Source organism: Oenanthe melanoleuca, chromosome 3 (assembly GCF_029582105.1).
Source record: "Oenanthe melanoleuca isolate GR-GAL-2019-014 chromosome 3, OMel1.0, whole genome shotgun sequence".
In the NCBI taxonomy this organism is placed as follows: domain Eukaryota; kingdom Metazoa; phylum Chordata; class Aves; order Passeriformes; family Muscicapidae; genus Oenanthe; species Oenanthe melanoleuca.
The window spans coordinates 48,829,445-48,857,072 of NC_079336.1; the positions used below are offsets into that span (position 1 = coordinate 48,829,445).

The 27,628-nt window shown below is 35.6% G+C and overlaps 1 protein-coding gene across 19 annotated transcripts in view; it reads right to left on the bottom strand.

The window, feature by feature from the left end:
- The window catches only part of TRDN (triadin), a 228,971-nt gene that overhangs the window by 12,378 nt on the left and 188,965 nt on the right, over nucleotides 1-27,628 (bottom strand). For 15 of the 19 annotated variants that reach the window (XM_056487101.1, XM_056487093.1, XM_056487098.1 and 12 more), the window contains 10 exons: nucleotides 26,565-26,591; nucleotides 25,441-25,488; nucleotides 21,686-21,730; nucleotides 20,937-20,954; nucleotides 19,211-19,258; nucleotides 18,318-18,338; nucleotides 14,375-14,401; nucleotides 13,292-13,327; nucleotides 13,044-13,088; nucleotides 12,072-12,107 (listed from right to left, as the gene is read on the bottom strand). In XM_056487101.1, coding sequence (XP_056343076.1) covers nucleotides 12,072-12,107; nucleotides 13,044-13,088; nucleotides 13,292-13,327; nucleotides 14,375-14,401; nucleotides 18,318-18,338; nucleotides 19,211-19,258; nucleotides 20,937-20,954; nucleotides 21,686-21,730; nucleotides 25,441-25,488; nucleotides 26,565-26,591 — 351 coding nt within the window. The remainder of the gene's footprint in view (nucleotides 1-12,071; nucleotides 12,108-13,043; nucleotides 13,089-13,291; nucleotides 13,328-14,374; nucleotides 14,402-18,317; nucleotides 18,339-19,210; nucleotides 19,259-20,936; nucleotides 20,955-21,685; nucleotides 21,731-25,440; nucleotides 25,489-26,564; nucleotides 26,592-27,628) is intronic. The other 4 variants (XM_056487094.1, XM_056487085.1, XM_056487087.1 and 1 more) reach the window with 3 other exon arrangements.

Genomic DNA, 27,628 nt, shown 5'->3' on the forward strand with positions numbered 1-27,628 from the left:
TATCTTCAGAGCAAATGTTAACAAAAAGAAAAAGGAAGGAACAGTAGGAGAAAAATGTGGTTTTACAGTAGACATATTGAATAGACATTGTTATCAGCTTAAGCAGGAAAAAAAAAAAAGCCTTATATCTGGGCTATACTTTTGTTTAGGATTTAGTTTATGAGAATTCATGTAATTACTTAAATGCCCTTATGATACTGAGGAAACAAAAGGTCAATGCTGGAAAAGTGTCATAACACTTTTTAAAAATATTAGAACTGGTATTCTTATATGAGAACATTTGATACATAAGATGAATTAATTTCTAAAAGGCTGGAGGAAGTGATATTTGCTTCTTTCTTTTTCATTTTGGGAAAGGAACAGGAACTTCTTTAAGTAATCATTGCTGGGACAGAAATCAGTCAGAGAGGGAGCAGCCAAGATGAGTTCCAGAAAGAAAAGGAACAAACAAAATCCCCTGGATTCAAAGATGAGATTGTGTGAGGTAGTTTAGGGCTTATACAGTGGAAATGCTAAGTGCATTCCACAGTTACTCATTAAAGTATACAAATATTCCATGGAGCTTATTTGTGCTCTTGATTTCTAAGTGCTATGCATGCCACACAGAGCTGGTTCCAAGAAATGACAGGAATATTTCAAGAGCATTGTCCTGGTGTTTTCAATTCTTTAGCAGAAAGGAGGAAAGCATCCTATAATAAAATTTAATAATCCTAAAGAGCATAAACTTGTTCCTGTTTATGTATTACAACGATTAAAGTCTCATTTTTATAAGGTTCAGATAGCTGTTTTTAATGCAATTCACCAAATTAAATATTCATTAAATAGAAAACTCTTTTAGCATTCTGTTATTATAATAACAGTTCAGTTATTAAGGGAAAATTACAGAGAATGTGTGACAATTATTTTCTAGTTTGAATCGAATTTCTTCACTTAAAGACTGTCCTAATAGAAATAAGCAATTTAAAAACCACAAAAATTCAGACAATCATAGCACTAGAAACTACTATTTGGTAAGCAATTACAAATGAAAGAAAAACTTTAACAACTACTTTAATTTCCTTGTGACTTCTTCTCAGGAATGCACATGAAGTGCATACAAATTTCAGGAATCAAAACTGAACAACATAACAGCAGAAAAAAATTTATTCCAACTACTTGATAGCCAAAGATTCTTTTCACTTATTGAAGGGTCAGGAATAGAAACAAGTACTTCCCCAGTACATTCCCAGTATGACAAAGTGACCAGACAAAGCACAGGGCAGATGGGGAAAGGAAATCATGTTGAATCTTCCATAAGTATCACAAATTTTTGCCTTCACAGCTGCTAAAAAGAAGAATGTAACTCTTTGTGCTTAGTGGCTCTGTGCAACTGACATTTAATTACATCTTATTTCTTCAATAGAAAAGTTGAATGCTGAGGGCCTCTGCAGGAGATCAAATACTGTTTTCTTAGCATGCCCTATGGATACCTGCTATTCAAAACAACATGTTTGGGTCAAAAATAAAATTATTTATTTTTCAATAAATTATTTTCAACTCCTTTCTTATTCATCATGCTATACTGCCACTCTCAGAAATTACAATGCTTAATGAGAAGAAGGATGGGGAAAAAAGAGGAGAAAACATTTACATGTTCATTACAAGTAAACAAGAAATACCTCTACCACTTTAAGTCAATTCTATATATCTAAAAACATCCTCTTCAAATGACATTTTTCTAGCATTGTATAGAAAATGGATAGACAGGGAAAATAAAGCAATTAAGCCATTAAGACACCTCTTTTGCATCTTATTTTGTGTCTTGAATAACAAAAAAATATGAAGAATATTTGGAAAGTAGCTCTCAAAGCTACTTTCAAAGTGTCTGTGATGTAATGCAATTAATTATGTATCTTTGAAAAGACCATCCAAGTTTTCATATCTGTTTTATCAAGGGGTCTGCCAAATAATAATTATGTAATGAAAAAGGGCTAAAGATGTTTGAGGAACTGAATTAAATACTAGCAATAACATTGCTATTAGAGCCATGAGAATTCAGATTCTTCTTAACAGCTTTTTTTCAAGCATTGTGGAACTTCTCCAGCAAGGTCTAGAGAAGGTAAAATAGATTTATTTTATAAGAGTTAATATGCCTTTTCTCACAAATTATGCTCAACAGAGAAAAAGAACACGCAGAAGATTGCTCCATATGAGTGTCTGTGGTCCCAAATTTGCCCCCAAATTTTACTAAATATACAAAAGAAATGAGCCTTTATCAATGTTTCAATGTGGAAAAAAATAGTATCAGTACAAAGTCAGTAGAACTTGTCTCTAATAGTACTTCCTTAGTATAAAATATGATGAAAATGTACCAAATCAATAGCACTAGAAAGGCACTCTCATTATAGTTAATGTCGTTAGAGGGGAAAATATCATCATAGTAAAAAAAAATATGAGACTAAAGGAACAGAACTGGTTAAAAGTTATGATCTATCACTTGTCAAAGTCAATGTTCTTTTTGAAATAAAACAACAAAGCTCAATGAATGTGATCTTTATTCTAAGAAAACCAATTCTGCAATAGAAGGGGAAATTTATTATTTCTTTCTTTTAGCTTGAGTGTGATATATTATGCCTAGCAACCATTTAGGGAAAAAATTCTCTATTTTGTTAGCTGTCTCTTGCTTTGTCTAGTGAGGAGGCTAAATGGATAAATAAGCTGTATATTTATGGAATATTGTTACGTTCCATGTTATGATCACTGCACACAAACCACGTAATTCTCCCATAAATGTGTGAATATCCCCAAAGTGACATTCCCCCAAAAGTCATTAAAAAGATGATTTTTGTTAGACAGTAAAACCATGCACAGTATGGTTAGAGAGTAAAACCACAGTGCAACACATAGTGGCAATGCAGACATTTTCAACAAAGCATAGCAATAATCAGAGAACACAGGCTTTACAATTTTGCTAGCATTGAGTTTTCAAAGGAGTCCAGTACTGGCATGATTTGTTTTATTACTGAAACATAGGAGCAAATGGATGAATCATTCAAAAAGTTTTATGTATATGAGAGGGATCAGAACTTATTGAATTTTTTCACAGTGCAATAGTAATTATAGGAAACTACAGTGATTTTGGTGGGCAGCAAAATCGAATTGGATTCTCTTGCTATTGCTCAATAAACATTGATGGTGTCATGGTAGGACACAACATGTGCTGGTCATGAAATTTAGGCATGTTGAAATTACATTGTCAACTTATTCCTACGTCCAGTACATTCAATTAATGTAATTTCAACATATCATAAGAAAATAATTGTTTCTAAATAATTATCATTCACTTAAAGACTGGTTTAAATTTTGCATAAAAACAGATTTATGTACACAAATAAGGATAAAACCAAAGAAGAAGAAATAAACAATCAGGGGTCTTTTCATGTTAATAAGAATGGATACCAAGTAACTGGAAGTTAATACCATATATTTATTTTGCTGTAAGGCATGGGATAGAGAAAGGAGGAAAGGAGAGGAGAAGGGAGAGGAAAGGAACAGTGTGTGATAAGACAGTTAAGCAGCAAATGAAAAGGAAGCAAGTGTTTGGTGGTATAAGTGATTTCTTCATTTCTAACTGAAATCTTTATTAAATAAAGATTTGGGGGATTGTTGGGTTTTGTGTAGCATTATGTCCACACGCTTGTCTTCCTCAGTGAGAACTCTTCTGCTGGGAACAGCAGACTTTTATGACAATAAAAACTCAGTAAAGAGACAGTGTTGAAACTGTCAAATAAAGCTGAACTGCTGGGAAAGCCTGATAGAACCAAATTCACCCTACTTAGCAGGCACTGGAGGCACTACCTTCTGGATTTAGCTCTAGACATGTGACATAAAGCTGGAAGGCAATTCAGATTCTGCAGGGATGAGTAACCCATTGGAGAAGCTTCTCTCTGATTTACCACGGAGAAAATATGCTCTTTTCTAAGTGCTTAAGATCAGAAAATATCAGATCTATGCCTGTTTGCTACTTACAATGACAAATGGAGCTAAATTAGAATGCCTTCCTCACCCTGAATTTGCAGTTCTGGGAATAAGGGAAGACAGGAAGAAGCTGTAGGAACTCAATAGGCTATCTTCTTAAAATATTTACAACATCTGCTGCCACTGATTAAAAAATTGCATCACATAATTAGGATTTTTCCACTGGACTTCACTATACTGATTATAGTCTGGAAACATGAATTCACTCCAATATCAGGATGCCTGCTTTTAGCTGATAATTTTTTAAAAACAAAACCTATGCTGATGAAAAAACATGGCAGCAATTACTTTCCTAAAGCTGAAGAGGGATTTGAAGAAATGGCCATTTATCTGAAACAAAGATAAATAATCTCTGACTCAGAAAACTGCTGAAGAATTAAATTTTGTATATAACTTTACTCCCACAAAGTATGTCATGGGAATACATAATATGTACTTTTTTTTCTTCTCATGCAATGTGATTTAAGAAGATATGCCAGTCAAACTAAAGGGCAAAATTAACATAGCAATGTTCACCAAGACATTAGACATTTATATTTTATTTGTGGCAAAGTTGGTCAGAGACTTATACAGGTATATTTTTGCTTCATTTATCTTGAAATAAATTTCATGTGTATTTACAAGTGTTTGGAGACATTTAGTTTAGTTTTAGAAAAATGTTTTGACACAGTTAAGGGGAAAAGAATGAACTCGTTGTTCAACTGCATAAATAACATTACTAATTTGATTAATTTTTCAAATTTAGGCAAAAGAGATTCTTTCTACTGGACCTAAACCAGTGTACTAAATAATAAACTTTTTCATTTTTTTCTTTTTCCATAAGCTATGACCCCATATTTAATTACACCACTCTGTCCTGCATTTATAGAAAACATAGATGTTTCTTTAATAATTTGCTAGACAAATAAATTTTGAGATTAACATAAGAAGAAATCAATTAATGAGTTAACTGTAAAAAATCTCAGCTTTTGATCACCTTTTGCATTTTTTGCTTATGCTCCAATTATTTTTTTTTCCAAATGTCCTTTATTTCCAGGATCACTCTCTATGAGTTTTCCCTTAGTGTATTCTCTGGTAGAACTTTTTTCATCCTCTTTTGGTATAGAAAACAACTCCCAGCTCATGTGGCACATTATTAAGTGTAGTAGGAGAGGTCTAATAATGTTTGTGGACCAACATTTAGGGTGGACTTTAGACACTTTGAGCAAGATTCAGGTTAAGTACCATTTGAAATCATGTTCACAAAGCAGATCTTCAATGACAACGGGAAATATCTCTGTACTGCAAGCTGCAGAGCTCTCCAGATACTGAACTTTGTGCTGTGCATATGCATGAGTCACATGAGCCATCTCCATACATTACTAGGTGTGCCTGGGAGCATAAAAATGAGTCTGCAATTATTTTACCCAGTAACCATTTTGAAGTATTTTACATAATAGGTTTCTGAAACAGAAACAGACCTACCTAATAGATGTCTTGTCTATGACTCTTGTACTGATGGATCTGGAATTGTGCAAAGTTGAGAGGGACAAGCAGCTTGAACTCCACCTACATTATTTTGTAACTTGGAAGCTCTGGTGCCCTCCAGGAAAATAGAAACTGTAAAGCTGAGGCTTTCCAGTTGAAAAGGGCTTCAAAAGAGTATCCTCTTAACCCTTTGGAGACTACACAATGACTACAAAGGTATAAAGGAACTGTCATTGTCTCTCTCATTTTAAAAGCAAAGTACCTGCAGCTGCATTTTGTCAAGGGCTGTGGGGGTCCAGAGTATTCCTCTGGCTTCCTTGGAAGGTTTAAGACCCCCCTGGCGGGGTCCCCAAAGACCCTGGAATGGGACCCAGGTGTCTCGGGGGCTGGATATGGCTCCTTGGAGCAGTTTGCCAACATTGAGAGAAGAAATGCAAGCCACAAAAGTAAATGGAGTGTAAATTGGACTGTTAGAATGTAGAATTAGCAGATTTCTAAAATGTTTGTGATAAGGGACACGTGGCCAAGATGGAGAATTGGGGGTGTGAATACCTCTTCCTCCTTCTTCTTCATGTCATCCATGCTGGGTGACATGCTGGCACTTTTAGATTGGATGAGAACAGATCTGGACCATGTAACAAGATTGTATTGTATTGGGGGTCATTTGTAAATACCTAGTACGTAGTTTAGACTATAAAAGATAAGTCCTGCCTCTGCCAGGCGGATTCTGCCATGGACGTCTGGCGAGCAGACTGCTGTTCGCTGGACAAAGCATTCCTGAGATAAGCAACAATAAACAACCATGAAAACCTCTAAGAACAGCCTCCTGCAGTCTCTCATCGGCGGGCATTGGAAAGAGCTGGGTTCCAAACCACCTGCATGTCCACCAGAGGTGATCTCAGGTCTAAGGAGACACCTCAGGATGTGACAAAGGGCCTGATGAAGGTGGCTTGGTTGTAATCAAAACACATCTGGCAGACAGCAATTGTTATTCATGTTTCTGGATCCTAATGAGTGTTTTGTGGGAAAAGAACACTACTCCAGCACTTTTCCCTGTTTCAAAAGCAGGGATGTAGGATACAGAAAACTCTCTGCTTGCACAGTAATGTGCCTTATGGATGTATAAACCTTAGGCTTTATGGAACCTCTCTGACACACTCTTTTGGACATCAGAATTTTCTAAAACAATATTTTGTCTCTGACCTTTTATCTTAGACAGGGATTTGATTGGCAAGGACTCGTTCTGATTATAGATCTTCAGGATTTATATCTTATAGATTTTAAATAAGAGTATATCAATGAAATCTGTAAAGCATGGTTGTGGAACAGCTCAATAATTATTTGCATAATAATCAAAGGTTCTGAATAGCTAATAATATTCAAGTGTTATTAACATATAGCTAATATTTAGTTGTTACAATTAACTGAATTTATTTGTTAAACTAAATGGAATCATCCCTTCTTTTTTCACTGTGTTGATAGCTGTGAAAACTTATGATTGCTTTCTGGGTAGGTTGCCTCTAAACAGATTCCAAATAATTCTTGTCATAAGGCAAAGATGATTGAGATTCAACCTCAGTATTTTCCGACTGAAAACAAATCTAGACAATAAATAAACTCAAGGTAAGGTAATTACCAAATATAGCAAAAAATATAAAATAAAAAAATTAGATCTAGGGATAGATGTTAAAAATCTCCTGTAGAAGAAATAACATCAACCCAAGGTGCTTGTAGATTCTCACCATGAAGTTTTTTTGTTTTGAAAGATAGGACTTAAACCTTTGGGCATTTAAATAACATCTCTGGATTCATAATTTAAAGTATAATGTCACTATGATGAGAGGGTATTTATAAACTCACCATTAACATAAAACCTGATATTTTGTTTTCTTTTCGGTATATCTACAGATTTTGAATTTCAAAACTTATTACAATCTATTAGAAATTTTCCAGTGACATTTAGTCAGTTTCAGGACAGAATCTAAAGGTTTCATTTTACCTAGTTACCAAAATATGGCTTAAATTTTTCCCTATGTCTTTTCTACATAGAAACAATCAGCAAGATTAATTCACGGTAAATTAAAAAGAGGTTTATTAGTCCATATAAAATGTTTATTTGGAATTAAAGCAGCCTCAGTGAAAATTTCACAGTAGGTTAAACTAACTGAAATCAAGGTCACCTTAATTCTTAATAAATTCCACTCCAGCATTAAGCATGGTTTAATTGTGCCCTTTGGACATATGCATCTTCTAAATGGGCAGTATTCCTCCATGTCTTCATTTAGACAAGACTGATGAGATTTGGTCTCCAAGTATTTGCTTAAGAGTCAACTTCAGAATAATGGAATGACAAACAGCAACTTGCTGGAAGGCCTACATAATACAGGCTTGGTCCTCACAGTTCTGACCAACATGAAATGTTGGGACATTCCTGTATATCCACAGAATGGAGGATGTTCTACATGGACTCTCCTGCAAGCAGCCTTAGTGCACAGTTCATCCTTCTCTAATGCTGAGTTCTTGTACTGGAGTGTGATGAACACCCCAGAAAATCTTAATGAGAATAACCTACAGAAACAAGTCTTGTAAATAAATGAAAAGAGATCTTTTACAAGAAATTCTGAAACTTCTCAGAGTGTCAGTTTCTTCTAATGATATTCTAGCAAATAGAACACTTTTTATGTCCAGAAAACAACAACATAAATACTAGTAATTTATTGCTGAATTCTGGTTAGAAAATTCCAGACAGTATAAGCTTATGCAGCTGAATTTCTGGAAGAAACTGCTGAGAGTATGTCAGAACCATCATACATTAGAGACACAGAGACTGGTTGGCAAGGAGAGTAGAGAATATAGTATCTGCAGTTCATCACCTGTCTGTAGATGAGAGCTACCTTCACTGCAGAGACAAAGTTCTTGCCTTCTCTTTTGACTATTGCAGAATATTAAAAAAAATTGTTCAATGCATCTATATTATAGAATATTAACAATGTTTGTATTTAATGAAATTGAAAAAACTTGCTACTTCAGAACAATGAAGAAGATCATATTTTACTCCAAAGTTTTCAGATGCTCTAGAACCAAGGAAAAAATGAAGTGGTGTTACTCTCTTTCAAAATAGTTATATATGGGAAAAAAAATCTCACATAGTGCACTGCTGACAAGTTTACATTCCCATAGCACTGAAGAAATCTCCTTCATAGTCTTCCATATGGCTGTGATATCAAACCTCACATCAAATAAAACTTTCTTTGCTTTTGAAACTGTATTACTAGACAGAAAGTGCAATGCACTAAAACAACCTCAGTAATAAACCAATCCCCACACACTTACAAGACATATAATGAATTCAACCCCTGCAGTTGTTGAGGTTTCCATGTGGTGATGAATATGTGGCATTGAATATGTATTGATAATATGATGAAATGATTGCTCTTTATGCTAGAAAATGTTTGAGAATTGGTATTGCATTTGAGAATCTCTATCACTGCAGTAGATGAAAAATCTAACTTCATTCCATAAGTATTCTTGCATAGTATGTTCATATAAGCAGTGTTCCAACTCTGCTGAATGTTAATTCCAGTTTTCACAGAAGTACTTTAACAAGTTCTTTAACAGTTTCCACATCAAATAAAGTTTCACTCATGTCAAAGAAAGTTTCAAATGTCTAATAATATATGAGTATTACATAATAATATATGTAAGTCTATTTATGACACATCTATTTACAAGGAAGTTTTCATGAGTGGTTTGGTTTCACTCGATCTTTAGAATAATACACACTTTTCTCTAATTAAAAGAAAATACATATGAGAATAGCATCAGTTTCATTAATTCTCACTTTTCACGCTCTTGCAACACAGCCTCCCTTTATTTCTGCCACTTTTGCACATCTGTGGGCAGTAAAAATGTCAACCCCTTCAACTGACTGTATTATAAATGCAATATGCATTGGTTCCAGAGCTGTCATCCAAGAGGGCTGTTGGAAGGCAGTTAGAATAAATATAATCAACTTTTGATCCCTTTAGATTTTCTTTGATATTAGCCTTGAAACAAACTAGAACGTGTATAAGGGTACAGATGTTCATATAAAGAGTATGGTAGATAATCCTCACTAGAGAATTGAATTTGTACACTCTGAATTTCATGCCAAGAGTCAAAAAACCTGCTTCTGTGTGCTTCCAAATACATTTGTTATAAGATAGAGACAAAAATGAATTTCCCAGAATTCCTGTGGGGTTTGGTTTTGGTTTTTTTTTTTTTTTTTTTTTTTTCTGTTGGTAAATTTTAGTCTGAATACAGGTGTCATCTTTGACATTTAGGAGAGGAAAAAGGAGAGGAAAGCATTTTAATTAATTGCCTGCAGATCTACAAGAGAGTGAAATTTAGTGTCTACTGCACATAGAACCATTATTTATGAAGGGTAAAGTAGTGCTTAAAATTCTGTTCAAATGTGAAACATTCTAAAATTGCAGCTATGTACAGCTTTTAAAATTGCTTATTCTTCTCTATCTGATTGCTTTTTAATATCAGGGAAAGGTTGAAGGGTTCTGAAAAAAATCCAAGATCATGGGAATCTACTTTATTCAGCTTTTGAAGGCTGAATGAAGATTTAGTATTTAAAGTTTTAGATTAGCTCAGAATGTGTAAATCCTTTTGTACTTCCATTTATCAGAAAAAGAAATAGCATTCAGTGCACTGGGAAAAAAAACCACTGGCTTCATCTACATACAGAACAGGGAAATGTTATCAAGTTGCAATTCAAGTACACATGACCTGAGACTTGGTCTAAACTTTTAAATTCTCAGTTTGAGCAAATACCTAAAAACAACATCCATAAAAGGGTAACTTATACTTAAAAACAACATCCATAAAGAATAACCTTGACGTTCTTCTAGAAAACTTTCATCCATTGTCTGAAAGCTACCTATTCTTTTCAGCAGACAAAGAATATTTTGAAAACACTTAACATGTAAAGCCAGTTATGAAGAACTCATTTTCCACAGAGCTGCTTATGATCTTAGAAACATCCAGTTGAGAAAAATTGCCCAGTGATAATGTACAACTAAATTAATAGTTGCAACCATAATAATTAATGTAAACTAAAGTCATAGAAACACAATTTTTGAATTATGTAAATTTTGTAGGAGGGTGGTGGGCAGGAGAAAATCCAGTTGGAGAAAATTTCTAGTTTTACACTAAATTTGGGATTTTGATGCGTAGGTGAATTCTTTTCTCTCATGGCAAAATCTTTGGTTTAATGTTCTGTTTATATATTATGGCTAGCACTTCCTGATCTATAAAAGTTCTGTGTTAATTAAACAGCATTAAATTTCTGATAGCATGGATTCTGCCTTCTGTATCTGTCAGTGGATAACATAATAATCAAGAGGAATTAACATGTACATCTGACTCCATATCTCTGTGTTCCTGATTAAAGAAAATAAAATGAAGAATAAGAAAAGCTGTTCTTTTATGTAAATGTAGTTGCCCTTATAAAACAAAATGAGCCATGTGTGCAAATATTTTCATATAATTCACATGGTGACAAATCCAAGTTTTTTCTTAGCACTTAAATTCCATTTTCTCTTCCTTGAAAACAGATTGTCCTGCACTTCTTTTATACTTAGATATCTTTTTTATTATTCTATGATTTAATGTCTCTAAATATGGATAAAAATATAGTTCTAAATAAATAGATGCATATAATTGCACATATATTGCACATTTTATATCATGGTTGTAGGAATCTAAATCATTCTATTTACAGTAACGAGGTCAAAAAAGCATGTACAACAAAACAGTCTGGATGATTAGAAGTGAAATACTTTCCTCAGCAATTTAAGACTACAAAGTTGCATTAGGAGGAATCATATTCACATGTTGCAGATGTTTTCTGTGTAAACCTGATGTTTTTCAGTTAGATCTCAGGTGAGATTAAAGACTTTGACCCTTGTCTGTCATGAAATAATGCAGTTGCCCTGAAGTCATAGCTATTAATTTAATTTATAGTAGTCAAGAATCTGGAACATATATTTCATTTTGCTGTAAACTAATAAAGACAAGATTACACAATGGAAGGAGATTTTCTCCTGAGATGCCCATCTTTATTCACCCTTTTTGCTGGAGTGGAATTGGGGCAGACTGTGATGGGACAGAATTAATGTGAGAGAAAACAAACTGAACATGTTTCTCCCTATGTGACTTTGCCACAGAAAATATTTTCCATGAGGAGAATATATTTGTTTTAAATACTGAACTGCCAGATTAATTACTGACCTCTTGTTTTATAAAGTAATCAGATGAATATATGTTTAAAAATTTAGGAAGGTGCTAAAGCAATACCATTTCAGCAATTCATTCTTCACAGGGGCAAGATTTATGGATTTGATTTCCCTGGCTTGTCTCACATCTTGTCCAATAGACTTGAATTAGAAATGTGAAAATGCTGTAAGTGTGCTCTCCCTTAAAAAAACAAAACCAAAACCAAAACTAAACAAAAAACTCCCACCCAAAACAAACCAAACAAAACCAAACAACAAATCATAACTTTCCTGAATCGTTTACAATAAAGGAAAATCATGTACCTGATGTCACATTTTGATGTCGTGGATCTTCTTTTACTGGTGGGACACAAAAAAACCCACAATTAATTAATCTACAGTTTCAGGTCAAAATATGGAAATACTTTTCAGTAAGGACCATGTTTGTTTCTTGGAATCATGTCCCAGATAGGAATTTCTGTAAACCAGATTTTTTTAAAGCCTGACTCTCCTAGTCCATAATTTAAACAGATAAATTTTCTGTCCAGTATAACCATATAAGCAAACTGCTTCTAGGTAGAAGTTTAGTGAACTTGCTCTGGTTCCACTGCTATCCTTTGAGGTTCAGGATTTCAATATGCAAAGTTTATATGCAAGTCATTGCATTTAACCAATGTAGAGGAGATGTTCATGTCTTCAATCACTTACCTAATAAAATACTGTAATTTATTGCTATTAATTATGTTTAGAGATATAACAAAAACCATTTCTCCATTTGCATATTACTGTGAGAAAACAATCAAGGCAGTGCTGTGTCCAAGAGGTTAGCCAGAATATGGGTGATCATAAATTCTGTCTCATGTATAAAAAAGGGCTCCTTGTTATCAGAGTAGTTATTTTCCAGCATGAAGCTGGTGACCTGAGCCATCAGACAAGCTATGGAGATGAACTTTGCCCTGCCTCAGTAGGGAGCTGGAAGCAGACTGAGTGGGGACTGCTAATCCTCAGCCCCAGTGCTGGGGGCAGGACAGGTCACAGCTGTGCCAGCCAGGAGGGTCACAGGCAGGGCACTGCTGCAGCCAGATTGGGTGTGCTGATGGAATCCTTGATGCTCATATGCAAAGGAGCCACCAGACATTCAATTACTGGGGATTTATGTACAATTTCATCATTTTGGCTTACTTGCATGTATGTAGCAAGACTGAAAAAGCTCCTCTTTCCAATCCCATAAAAGCCCCCAAACCTAAATGTTTGCATTTTTATTGATGTTTGCAGAGATTTTAATCCCTTTGTTACCTTTAGTTTTTTCATCTTTCAGCTGTTTCTTCTCAGTTGTTTTCTCTACAAAGGAAAAGTAGCACAGTTAAAGTTCAGTAAACTGACTTTGAATAGACTTTATTTAGAGTTTTCAAATAAATTTCTTTGCAAATTAATGCAGATATTTTAGGGGTTGCCTCAAACAACAATACATGCAAATTTGCAATATCATACTATTTTTATTGTGATCTTCTACATCTATATGAACACATGGAGTAAAGTCCTACCTTCTTTTTCCTTAGTTGTCTTTGTTTTTCTTGTGGCTAGAAAGATTTGCAAAGAAATAACATTAAGTGATAGGCATCAGAAATGCAGGGCTTTTACAACGAGTACATTGCACAAAGATTCTCTCCCCAGTAATTTCCCTGGAAGAATTACTGTGGTAAATGTGTCTCATGGCATGTTTACAATGTCTGTAATATTGTAACAGTGCCTGCTACACTTAGTGGCAGTTCCAGTTCTGGGCTTTGTGTAGAGTTGTTAGAAATTGTTTGAATATTGCTGGTTGCAGAGTAATTTAGAATCCTGGTAAAGGCTTTAGCATTTGAATTCTGTAATTTCCTAACTACTGCCAGATTTTTCTATTTGTTTGTGGCCAAAATACACTAGGAAAGGCCTCTGCCTATTGCTTGCTTCTTAATCTCTTTCCCAGAGTGATCTCAAACATCTGAAGGAAATAAACAAAAATTCCCAGAATATGGAGCTGATGGACCTTTAGAACTATCATATGAGACCATTCAGAAGTCCTGCAGCAATAGATTATGGTTTATTTTATTGAGGGGTGTTTTTCTGAATCTATATTCACTTAGAGCACGTTCTGTTTCCTTTTCCACATCCTTTTTCCCCAGCTGAAAATGCATTTGTTCTGACTCCATTTAACAAGACAGGTTGAAATTAAGCAATGGATATCACTTTAGACACCTGAGCCCATTTCAGTATTCCCTGCTGACTACAGCAGAAAAATAGCTGGCTACCTTCAAATGGTTCATTTTCACTTTGCATCGTCCAGCCAGCTGTAGTAACATTTTCTTCAGTGTCCTCTGAAGACCTCACCTGATGCACACCAGCTCTTTCTGTGAGGATCACCTGTGTCTAGCTCACCAAAATGTGCTGCAGGTGAACAGTGCAAACCACATAACCAGATGAAAAGAAGAGCCCATGGCAGAGACCTGTGTGGCTGCAATGCTGTCCCTTCACCCATGCTGATTTATGTTATCACTGTCCCTCACTGATGAGCAGCATGCATTCATCAACACTGCTATGTTCATTAGTTCTTTCCATGAGTAATACTGGAAAAATGTAATATTTACCTGATGTTGGGATTTCAGCTGTTGGCTCTCCAGGAAAATAACAGCAATGAAGAGAAAGTGGGCAGGGAAGGGAAGGAAAAGAACAAGAATTTCAGTACTATGTTTTTTTAGGGCATTTAAATAGATCTTCTCTTTCATCTGCAACTTTTCTGCAGGGTATTAATATACAAACAAAAATGCCTTAACAATGGGCATGTATGTAGAATTTCACACTGAAAGCTAAGAGTCTCACTCTTTAAAGTACTATAATCCAGCATGCAATGATTCCTGCAAATGCAAACACTGAGCCAATCCAAGATTTCTAGCAAGCAAATATTTAAACATACTTATTTTTTAGTGTGTCTTCAAGGTTATAGCTGACTATACTATTTTTCAAAAAATGTATTCAATTTGTTACCTGTCTTTTCTTACTGTCCACATCTCCCAACCAAAGAGTGACACTGACCTTGAATATCTGACCCCTATCTAAATTTCTTCCATACTAGCAGTTTGCCTTGCCTTTTAAGAATAAAATTTCTTGAGAGTTTTTCCACACCAGCTAGCACAAGAGAAGCATATATTCTGGTGCTATTATAATACCCAAAATAATTGATAAAAATTGGTCAATCCAAAGGATAGAAATTCTCTGGTGTAAATCGTCATCACTCTTTTTAAATCAAAGAAATTAGCATTGTCATTTTGAATCCAAGAATTTTTTTACCCACCACTACTTCATTAGTTCCAGTTTTATGTAAGAAAAAAAATTTGAAAGAAAAAGAATGAAAGCAAAGCTCCTTTTCCTAGAGCTTAGAGCAGGACAAAAAAGGAATAAGGTCACAAAACATTTCAGAGTATTCCTTTGATTGAGTTATCTCTGTACTTTTCCTCCTGCTGAGTTTTGGCTTCAGATTAACATGAGCTCACACCAAGGTGAAAATGTTTCAGTCAATATTTTTTCAACAGACTGAGAAATTAAGCATCATTTTCCCTAACACATCTCAGGAAACTTCCACTGGAGTCTTGGCCCATAAGGAGATCTGTAAATGTCAGTGCTCAATGCTTAGGCACCATGGGCATTCTGCAAAGGCCACTTTTGCTGCTATTAAATGCTGACATGCCCAAGTCCTTTAATATTTACCTCTTTGTATATAATCTTGCTCATAGCTTCTGGAAGCTGACACATTACTGCACTGTTGCCCATGGAATAATTAATATGTTTTTTTCATTTTCAGAAGAAGGAACTAAGATTTTTTCTGTGGTACTAACTCTAGGACAGAGGTTCATGCTCTCACTTCCTAATTGAGGAAGTGTCTCTCTGAGGGATCTGGATGGGCCCAGTTAGGTGCATGTACCCTAATTTTGGATTAATGGATTTCCTTAGACAGTCAGGTAGGGGGAGACTGTTTACCAGAAGGGCAGTTGGTTTGAGCCCCTGTTTAATGAAATGTAAGGGCCATTCCCTCTTCTCAATGCAGCAACAAACTTCCACTTACTCTGACGATGTTGAGAAACATATTAACCCTATTATGGGGCTTTCATTATAATCCTAAATGGGAATATAATTTGCCAATTATTAGGGTCTTTTTAAAATATCAGCCTACATGTCCTTCCTCTTGACTGCAAACTACAGTTTGGTATTCCTGCATGTGTAAGATCTACCACCAGCTTTGTTTTCTCTTCAAGATAATGTCTCACAATGTGCAGGGAGTAAATTCTGTTTCATTACACATTCAATGGTCAATGGTTGTCAAAGACCCCCCTGTACAGTAAAACAGAAATAGAGGAAAATAAGATTTACTAATTGCTTTTAAAATTCAGTGAGTGACTGTGTGGTCTATACCTGCCTGCCAGGTTACATCATGGCAACAAATTACTACTATGAAAATGTATGTGTCATTAATTTGCCCAGTTTTCAAAGTCAGCCTTGTCTTTATACCTGCTCTCCCTAATGATCCAATTTCTTTACTAAAACCACATTTACTTTTACAGTAAGACTGAACAAGATACAATGCATGAATGAATTCAGCTCAGGATAAATATATTAATTTATTTTACATTCCTACTGGACCTGAACTCCAAAATCAGTGGGTATTTTGTGTTCATTACCACATCTCATACTGAATTACATGATAGCTAGGTTCCTGTTATGGTAAGTAGACTGTACACCTGGCTAAGAAATACATGAAGCAAAGCTATATAGACCTCCATAAATAAAGAAGGCAGTGATCCATCTAAGTGTTCTCCTTTAAGTGGAGAAAGTCAATTTAAAATAGATAGCTCTGGTGTTTAAAATCTTAAGCTAGATCTATTCAAGGATGGTTTGTTCGAAAAGAGACAGTGTATTTTGTAAATGACCATAGGTCTGCTTGTTACTGGTTTTCCTTCCTTTTCTTTTTCTTTTTTTCATTTTCTTTTTCTTTCCCTTTTCCTTTTCCTTTTTCTTTTTTTTTTTTTCTAAAGACACTGTTAACCTTTATAATCATTTCGAGCAGCAGAATATAATCTCATGAATGTAGTACAAACACCCCTCTGCAAAGGTCAGGGAAAATATCCTGGCTATTTCTTATATTCACAATATACCAGGGCAATATAGCTCTTGATAAAAAAAAACCAAAACATTGTATACAGTGATTTTTGTGATGAAAGCATAAGGAATTAGTCACTTAAATCTGTGACAATAGTGAGGGCCATCACTGGGTCTTTCAGACAAATCACTGCAGAAGACATTACATGTCAATATACAGATCCAGTGAAAACAAGACTGAACAAAAGTGAATAATAGAATTAAATAGAACAACACTTTCTTAAAATACTGGCAAAAATGGAAATAAGCCCATGGATAGCTACACAGGAAGTAATAACTTTGCAATAATAACTCGGAATATTGCAGCTCATGGATGATGGAGATCCTTCAGCATAGGCACATTTCAGATGCCTTGTGCTCACACTTCCACTTCACATCTGAGGTTCAGAGCAACACTGTTTTCCTGCAGGTGTTTAAGAGCAGGTTTCATCCTCCCTAACTTTAAGCACCTAGCACAGGTGACTGGTTTAGGAAGTTTAAGTGAATCCTTTTGCTTTGCCTTGTCAGCTTACTTTCCATCAGAATGACACATGGTCTTGATGTGCCAGGCACAGCACCAAAAAGAAAACACAGTTCCTGTGCTAAAGAGGCAGCAGCTAATTCATCTGTGCAAGTTCACACTTCAGCATTTTCACAATTCAAAGCACATAGTACAAACATGGTCCTTCTGATCCTTATCTGACCATGCTTTGCAAAATGTAATGTGTAATGACTTGCCACAATAAGCATAGATCCAGTATTCAGCTGTTTAAGGCAGAAGCCTGCCTTAAAAATGACCTTAAAAAGGACACTATTCTATGACTTCAGTGGAAGTTTTCTGCAATGTGACAAATTCCCCTTGAATCCTCCTTAAAACTAATCTAAATTGGAAATATTCCTTTCTCTTCTTTAATTTAATTTAGGTTTTTTATTTAAAAAAGCTTTTATTGGAACAAGGCAAACAATATGCTTAGCGAATTAATGATGTAAGTAATTTCCAAACGGTAAAAGAAGTAAGGACAAGGTTGTCAAATTCAGTCATGCTACATGCTATTTTCTTATTTTTAATAAACAATATATTTGCATAAATATAAATTATACATCTACACTCATCTAAAACCACCAGAATATCGGTTTTGCTACCAGTGTAATTTACATCATTTTCTAGGGAGCAAAAATTGGAAACAGTGTTTGAATCTTGCAGCTTCACATATTGCATTATAAATGTGCTTGATTTTGTTGTATTTGGCTGTTAGTAAGCAGACAGAATACAAGAATATCTGTAGTATAAGCAAGAAAATAGCATTATCTAACATGACAAAGTTGCAAAAATGCAAATTGAGAGAAAATGCATCTGAAAAGAAGGTTTATATTCCATAAGAAATAAATCATTACACATACTTGCAGTGTTTTTTGGTTTGACTGAGAAGTAAAAAGAGGGAAGAAAAAGATCAAAACAGTCAGGTTCAGCATAATATGGTTATGGCAGAGAATGTTTTTATTTGTTCTATATGTTTCCACACATCAAAACATATTTTTACTAATCTCACAGTAATTAATAACAATCTAATAATGAATGATAGTAGTAGGAGTCTTCTGATTTACAGACTGCAATTGTTTTGCTAGGGTTGAGAATGACTAATATTAACAATACAAATTTTAACTCTTCACTTATTTCCTTTCATGAAGAAGCATGGAGCAGACATATTTTAAACCCATGATGAAAGTCCACAGTGAAACTGAACAATGCTCCTTCCAGCACCAGCATCAATTTTGCTGTCTTGAGCAAGTGAGACTGTGCATGAGTATGATATCAGAGACACTGACCACAGATGATGGATAGTGCCAGAGCAAGATCTGAATAATATATCATATGATACCTGCAAAGGATGAAAATTAAAGTATTGCTCATCCTGGGGGGTGAACTCTGTTGTGAAGTCCAAATAAAAGGCAGATCCCCACAAATAATTAGCAAAATGGAGCCATTTAAAGTAAACAGTTCCAGAAAGCAGTTCAGATTCTTTGCTGGCATATGCCTTTGACATCAGTGGAATTACAGAAGCAGAAATTTGACCTTTGATATATACCTATATCTATATTTTAAAATGACAACCAGCATTACAAGTATGTATAGTGCAATTTAGTTTGTGGTACAGAATGTCAGGGCCATTCTATACATCAAAATGGATCACAGGGCCACGGTCTTGACATTTGTCACATGCAATTGTATTTCACTATTTCTTTAAATAACATTTTCAAAATAAATATGCAAAATAAAAGGCAGGATTGCTTACCTGGTTTTGTAAGGGGAACATCTTTTTCATGTCTGACTGCTTCATGCTCTAGGCAAAAAACAAGAGCTTAACAAAATTGCCATAATGTTTCTAAGTTACATTTTGGACTGATGGTTTTTGTTTTGTTTTGGTTTGGGGGTTTTTTGGGATTTTTTTGGGTTTGTTTTTTTTTTTTTTGTAAGAAGGATTGTATGCATGCATTTTGGGATTAAACATTTCCTTTCTCTTGTTTCATGCTGTTATTTTGAAAAAGAAACCCATAAATGTATGGTCATTAAAAGATTATCCACTGAGGGATCTGCCTCAAAATAGCAAAGTTCATTAGTACTGCACATAGTTTCAAAAACATAGCTATTATTAATGCTACTAAGAGTCATGAATGTGTCTTGAGGAAAAAATAAGTTGGTAAGGGTCTTATAATTTCTTAAATGTAATTTTTATCTATTTTCAATTTTTATTATTGGAGAGAGCAGAGTAAACTCAGCAACCATTCACTCATCCTTTGTTCTTGATTCAGATATAATTGAGATGAATTCCTAAAATCTTGGACGCATATACTGTTGCATATGAATAAATTATATTTAGGTGTGCAAAATGCTTCTCATCTCCACATGCCTGCTTCCCTACCCCTCCTCTCATCCTTCTACTTCATAATTATTGCTGAAAAAATTGCAATATATGTTATGTTGCTGGAAACAGAAAAGTTGAAAAAGTTTTTTTTTTTGGGTTTTTTTCAAATAAGTCTAGCAAACAAAAGTCAGAAAAAACCCACCCCACAAACTTCATAGCACAGTAGCAGCTCTGCAGTGGAAACTGGGGCCAATACATTTTAGGGCTGTGGAATCAATGGACTGCTCTGCTGGCCTTGTTTCCAGGTGAGGTTTCCCACAGCCTAAGAACTGTGCATGACTTTCCTTTTGAGAAATGAGGACCCCAAAGTATTCTGGAAAGTGGAAAGTGCTGAAAATGTGAATGGCATCTGAAAAAAGGGCAATATTCCTCAGCCTTTCTGCTGCTCAGGTGTATAATTGAACTACTAGTAACTGTGATTTCAGGTGGGGAGACAAGTTGAGAAATGCTGAGATGATGACATCATATGGGAATTCAAACATTTTTATGAAGCATGAATGAAAAATTGGTTCAGTGAAGGATAATTCATTTCCCATATCTGGACTTTTTGTGATCATTAAATTATTTGGGGAATTAATTGACAGTTTAAATTATTATTATTGTAGTTTAACTTCCATTTGGAAGGTGTGAAATGTATAGAAAATCAACAAGCAGGTGTGTGTGGTAAGTTAGGTTATAGACCTTTCCTTGAGTTCTTTTTGACTGAGAAAAATTCAGGATGCAGTTATATTAAATTAATTTCCATTTTTCTTTCTTTTTTTTTTTTTTTTTTTTTTTTATTCAACCCAGATAATTTTTAGTTGAGATTTTTAAAAGATTTGTAACTCCTATATGAATTTTTATTGTTGTGACTTTTGATATGGGAAGAGTAGAATGAATTCAGCCCTGCACTGAAGCAACTGGTTATGCCAAATAGCAATGACAAGACAGTATGTTAAATAAAAGGAATGGAAGACATAAAGAAGACTATAGAAGACTATAAATTTAAGCAAAACTAGAAATTTCCTAGGGCATGATTCTTAATGTAAAAGTCAGAAAAAAACACATATCCAACAATTTTAAGGGAATTTTTCTGATTGAGGTAAGAATCACATACTTGCTGTCTTTGCCTGGGCTACAAAAGACAAAAGAGGTTAATTGTAATAGCTAGATACAGAAAGAGGAGAAAATATACTCTTTTTTCCCCCCTTTTATTTTTAACATTGATGCATTTTATTGGAGTCAGTTCTTACTTGTTCTGAGCTTCCTCTACTTGTGCAAGCATGCATAGCATTCAAACCCCTAAAGTTTAGACAGCTTTATGTTGACTGCCAGTGATGATGAGGATGTTCTAATTTCTTGACTGACTCTTCACAGCTTCTAGAACACTCTTTAGTACTTGGTTTTTGGTGGTTTTTTTTTTTCCTGTCACCATTACATTAAAAAACTGTCACAGATAAGACCCAAAGATTTAGAGTTTAGTCCCGAAATATTTTTCTACATAAAACTGATCCAAAGTGCTAATCCATCTAATAAGTTACTCTCATATTTAGGATCTTTTCAGAGGTCCCATTTAGAGCTACACCTCATTTCACTAGCCTATCTCTGGCTAATGAGAGGCTGGAACAAGCAGCTAAAGAGCTGAAAGGCCTTGACCTCTTTTCATCATTGGAAAGACAATTCTTTCAAGACAATAGAAAAGAAGCAACTGCCAGCAACTCTGCCAGTTTTGCTTTATCAGTTACATATTTCAAAATACTATAAAAAATATTGCAATGCAAATATACTACACTAGATGAAGTCCTGAATAGTGTTTAATATCCCGCATCTCCCTCCATAAATCAGGAGAGAATCACTTATTCTTACCTGACTTCTCAGTGGGAGTTGCCTTTTGTTGTTTCATTTTCTCCTCTGTATTGTGAAAGCAGCATTAAAATCACAATGTGTTAGCATATAATTGGGAAAATATTTCTATAGGTGATATTATGCATATGGTTCACAATGACAAAATAAGTGCATGTCTTCAGCATCACTATCCCATTACAGCACTGTAAAACAGCATGCAGGCATTATGAGTTCTGACTGCATGGTGAGATCATACTCATGGAAGAAGCAAATTACTGGCCTAATGTCTCAGCTGGTGGAAAAGAGCCACATACCCTTCAGCATCCTTCAGGCAGGCACTCAGGAGGAAACCACCCTATTCCTGCATCCATCACACCTTTGCCAAATTTCTCAGTGTCTAAGTCCAACAGTGTGGTATCAAACAACACTAAAAACTTCTGTTTAGATACTGCCTAACCACAAACATGGGTGGAGATATCCTTACACTCTGAAGATGAGGAGGATATGGAGACACCCAAGGATGTATTAGCTCACAGAGGGACACAGGAGACAGTCTGAATGCCAGTCCATACCCCCTGCTGCTGGACAAGCCTACCTAGACATATCTGGACATGTCACAAGACCTTAGAGCAGCCTTCAGCTTCTCTGATCTCATGGGAAAAGCTGCCCAAGCCCACATGCTCTTGCCTGTGGATTGGCTCAGCACAATTCTCAGACAATGTGGACCAGTGTCGACATCAGCCAACAGAGCTGAACTTCCTCTTCTCCAAGTAAATTGGTGGACTGCACTTTCTAACAAAGTGGGGCTTGTTTTACCTTCCCAATGCCCCAGTCGGGTGGAAACTGGGATGTTTATGTTCAGATTTCACAGAATGACTTCATTGGAAGGGACCTTAAAGATAATCTAGTCCAACCCATGCCCTAACACCTCAACTAAACCAGGCAACTCAGTGCCATATCCAGTCTTTTTTTAAACCAAATTTCTACTCATCCCAGTTTGGTTAGTTTTAAATTCACTCTACCTCATCCTTTTATAGCTCTACTCCATTTTATGTCAAATTCAAGCCCCTCTCCTAACCTCTACCTTTCAATAATCACATAGGTTGCTAAGCTCTCCTTATATATGCTTAAAACACAGTCAGACTGTGTTTGCCATTCCTCTGTCTGAAATCAGTTTGCAGCCACCTCCCTCTGGCCCCTTCCTTTCCACTGAGGAAGGCATCAGATTGAAGATTGCAATGGCTGGGTGGAGATCAGGTTGGGCAGATATCTCTTGATCCCCTTCTTTTGCTTGTTTGGTCTATTTCTGGAAGAAAATCAGTACACCCTGATGCATTCCCTGACAGAATTATAGGTGGTGGTTGCTTGGCTTTTTCCCTGAATTTCTAGCCACTGGTTGTAGCCAGAGGGGAAACTGAAGGAGTAGAATATCCAGATATAAGGAGAACAGTATCTATAAGGGAATACACTTCAAAGCATCAGGAAGCTTCATAAAATTGTTCTGTTTAACACATTCAATATAAAGAAAAGCAGAGAATAACATATGATAATTATAATACATATTTTTCCAAAAACAGAAGTAATATTTCTAATTTTTCATGTATTTTTTTGTTTTCCATATCATGAGGAGTCTTGCAAATAAAAAAAATAAACCATTTTGAAGACTTCATAAAACCATAAAGAGTAAAAAACAAATTTTATGAATATTTAAAAGAAAATCCTGACCTTAAGTAAGCCCAAAGTTTAAAGTTCTGAAATCTTTCTTTGAAGAGAATTTATTTGCTCTGTAGGGCTCCAGTTATGCAGCTCTACAAGCATTAATATTAATTTTTTTCCCTGATGTACCTAATTTAAATGGAAAGAGTAAGGCTGTAAACATTTCTCTGTGTATTGCAGGTATTTTCAGCAGAATTACATCAGGAATGAATTCCCTTGCTTTACTTCCTTTCAGTGACACACAGAAAATTCTCTTTAAATTAAACTTTTCCCTACGGGATCAATATATTTTCTGAAGTTCCATAGTATTTCAGTCATGTGATACTTCTGAGTCTGATGACAGGGAAAATGGTTTGAATCTGCACTGGATCAAGGTGAAAAGGAGGCCACTGTTTTGTACAGAATGAAGCTTTTATAATTCAAGCTGCTAACTCAAGAGCACTCATTGGCACACAGCAGGCAGAAGCACTATTACCACCAGTGCCTGCAGATTAATACTTCTAGTCATCAAGAGGAACTCAAAACAGCCTCTGTTCTCCAACGCAACCATTAATCACCTGAGAATTGAGATTTTATGCTAAAGGAAATTTAGCAAGCATTTTCCTATGTTTTTCCCCTTCAAGCAGTTAAATTCCAAGGGCTTGGGGTCTGGAATGTACTGTATTATATTAGAGTAACATCCTAACCAGTCTATTATTCCAGTTTGTGACACAGTGCTCTGATGTTTGAGAATGCCTTAGCAAGGAAATTTATTTTCCTGCTGCTGTGTGGGTGATTGGGCTGACTGTGCTGCAGGACTGATTTGATTTAGCAGGAAAGGTGAGTGGTCATGTCACCCATCCAGGCAGCACTTTCTGGCCACCACTGTGGCCACCAAGCTCCTTACTAGGACATTCCTGCCTTGGCTGAACTCACCTGATGCCCAAAGAATTCTGCTAGCTGTTAATACACAAAAAGTCATCAATGAGTTAAATAAAAAGCTTGGCCTATGTGTCTTAGAAAGAAGAAGAGAGAAGTATTTTTTCCCTATTGACTAAAACCCAATACATCTTTACTAAATCAGATCCTCAAGATTTCAGGAAACCTCAAAATTAAAATGCATGAAAATACTTAACTTACAAGGTAGACTATTGTACATTATAGAAATGAATGAGAAAAATACTAAATACATAGGAGAAATTAATTTCTTTAAAAAATAGGGAAAAAGTAAATAAATAAAGCTTCCTGGCTTATCATTGAACACACAATGGTTTATTTAATCACTTGCTCATGAGCACTTCATTTCAATGTGAAGTTCAAGCAGCAGCACTGCCAGCAAAGGTCAATGGGATGTGGATATTTGCTTCCTAAGAGGATACTGCCTCTTGAGTGGGGACTGGAAAACCACTCAGGAGTGATGCAAGCTGAGCAGAAATAGCTGAGTTCTCTGTGAGGTTACCCTCTTAGTCTTGTTAACTCACACCTGACCCAACTGTGGACCCTTGAGTTCCTTCCTCCTCAAGAAACACGATTAAGACAGAACTGGTTGGAAAGGGGGGCCCATTGTCCTGCTCACTGCAGCTAGTTATTATTTACAGTTTGCTCAGGTGCACAATCAGTCCAGGAATAGTTGCTATTCTTGGTTCAGCTCCTGCCTTTTTTGAGTTTCAGGAACTGGAGGCTGACTTTACTGCTGAGTGTGTACTCTATGAGATTGTAGTTGCTCCTTTTTGGGGGACCACACTCACTGAAAAGGTTGAGAAGAGTTAATTCCCAGTACACCTCTTTGATGTAGTGCAGGGCATTAAAGCACTCCTTCCTCAGACACTGGAAAATGGATTTTGCTAATGCTTTTTACTACACTGGTGAGAAAAGTCACAAGAACTGTCAAAAACTCTGACAACTGAATCCTTTTAGTTAAATTTTACTCTCATTTTTGCTCCTCTCCAAGACGTTGAAAAATCCCATGGCACAAAACAAAACACCTGTGCCTAGCTCAAAGAAGTATCCAAGATTTGCAGACCACACATATCCTCATTGAGTGGAGCTGGTGTAAGTGGAGGTTACTTTGCCAAACCTACCTGGCTTAGTCTGAGAGACAGCTTTTTCACGTTTAACACGTTCATGCTCTGAAAATAAGACCCCTTATATTAGAAGGTTTTTTAAATTTTGGAAGATTTAAAAAATAAAAGATTCTTATTATATTTTTAAAAGATGACTTTGCATTACATAGTCCCACTAGATCAGAAAAGAATTTCTCAATTTCTCTATATTTCTCAATAAATGATGTTTAACTATTTTTTCTTATAAAATTTAAATAATAGAAAGTCTTTTTAAACTTTTAAATGCGGCTTAATTATTTTCTTTGTATTTTTAGAAATATAATAAAATTTCTAAAATTTTTAATTGCTTATAATATTAATTGTGATTGCTATCACTGATCTGTGCAGAAAATTTCTCCTTGATGTTTAATATAGAAATGAAGGCAGTTTTATTACAACAGAAATGGGGTTTTCCCATATACAATGACAAATAAAACTCCAGTATCCTGCATAAAGAAAAAAAAGAAAAGAAAGCTTTCCATTTGGCTGTACTACAGCTTAACTTTCTTCATGTTAGCTAGTATGGGGATCCCATAAATATAATGTGAAGCACGAACAATAATGGATATAAGTCAGTATTATAATATGATGTGTATGCAATTTTGTGCTATTTAAAAACAGCCTGCTATTCAAACTCCAACATTAAGAGGCAGAAAATAATTCAGGGGAATTTCAGAAATATATGTAATTTGGATTTGTAGCTGTGTCTAAGCTAAGCTTAGCCTAAGCTGTGCAGCAGGTCAGCATTGCAGCATACCAAGAATTAAATATCTAAAACTTGAGGCAGAGGCCTGGCCAAAGAATTGCACAGACTCTCCCCCATCTCTCCCCCTTGATTGTTTCCCAGTGCAAAGCTGCCATGGAGACAAAAGACATAGGTGGGTCTCAGCTGAATTGGAAAATGGTCTCCATGTAAATTGGAACCTGTGAAACACACCTGGTCCTGCATTACAGAGTCATTGAAAACCAGTTGCATAAGTCAAAATGTTGTGTGAGTTTGTGTTGATGAATTCCCATTTAAGCTGCTAAGTTTTGTGAAAATAAGAAAATACCTTCCTTCTGAAAGTCAAAATAACAATATTCTGTATTGCCTTGGTACTTACTGTGCTCATGAGGGTTTTCTGAGGTAGCTAGAAGTAAACAAAAAAGGCATATTTTAATATTTTTGTAGCTGTGATTCAGAATTTAGTTCATTTCTTAATGACATTTTAGACACATAAAATTCCAGTGAAATCTGTCTTGAAGTGTGCAGCAGTTACATTTTCTTACTTACACTGTCCACCCCAGACGCATAAATGGAACACTTAGCTATGGAACACAGGTACCCTGAATTTCTCATTTAGCCAAAATTTGGTACAAACACCCCTGGAACTCTCTGCAGCTCTTCTGAGGGCTGAGTCACCCTCACTAAATGCTGACCATAGGAACCTAGGGAAATCACCTGGCTAAGTAAGGTGCTTACCTTACTTAGTGCCCACTAAGAGACAGGGAAAATTCAGACCATGTGGTCTCTAATAAAGACATAAAATTAATTTTAGCTTGAGTGAGGAAACAACACCTAGGGCAGTCTAAAGATGAGTCCCTGACAATTGCACCTGTTCTATGAGACCAGAGAATTTCAGATGGATTCAGAGATACTCCAAGAAGCAGAAAGTCATTTGAAATTGTTCATTAACTTCAGTAGGCCACTTCTAAACAAAAGGATTTCAGCCCTGCAACTTCTAAACTTTGTGCCATTTCATTTTCTGCATTTTTCCAGGAAAAAACATTCCCAGATGTGATAAAACTGAAAACCTAGTGAATACTTTCCATGGATGTTAAGACACCATTCCTGAGGCAGAGGGAGCTTGGCAGCTGTACCCAATGTCATTGTTGGTTCTACAGAAGGAAGCAAAATGTCAAGACCTAGCCCTCCAGCTGGATTTTTCTTCTTGACTTTTACTATGCAGCTGTTGTTTTCAAGAGAAAAAAGGCTCTACCACCTGCATGTTTTCTGTGAGAGAGAGAGAGTGATCCCACAGAGAGATGTGGCAGGGCAGGGGATGAGCTGCCTTTGCAGCCCCAGCAGCACAGCAATAAAACTGAGCTCCTGAGCTCCACAGCTCCCACCTGGGACAAAAACCCCTGTGCATGTGGGTTTCTGTTTCACTTGTTTTCTTTGCAGTAT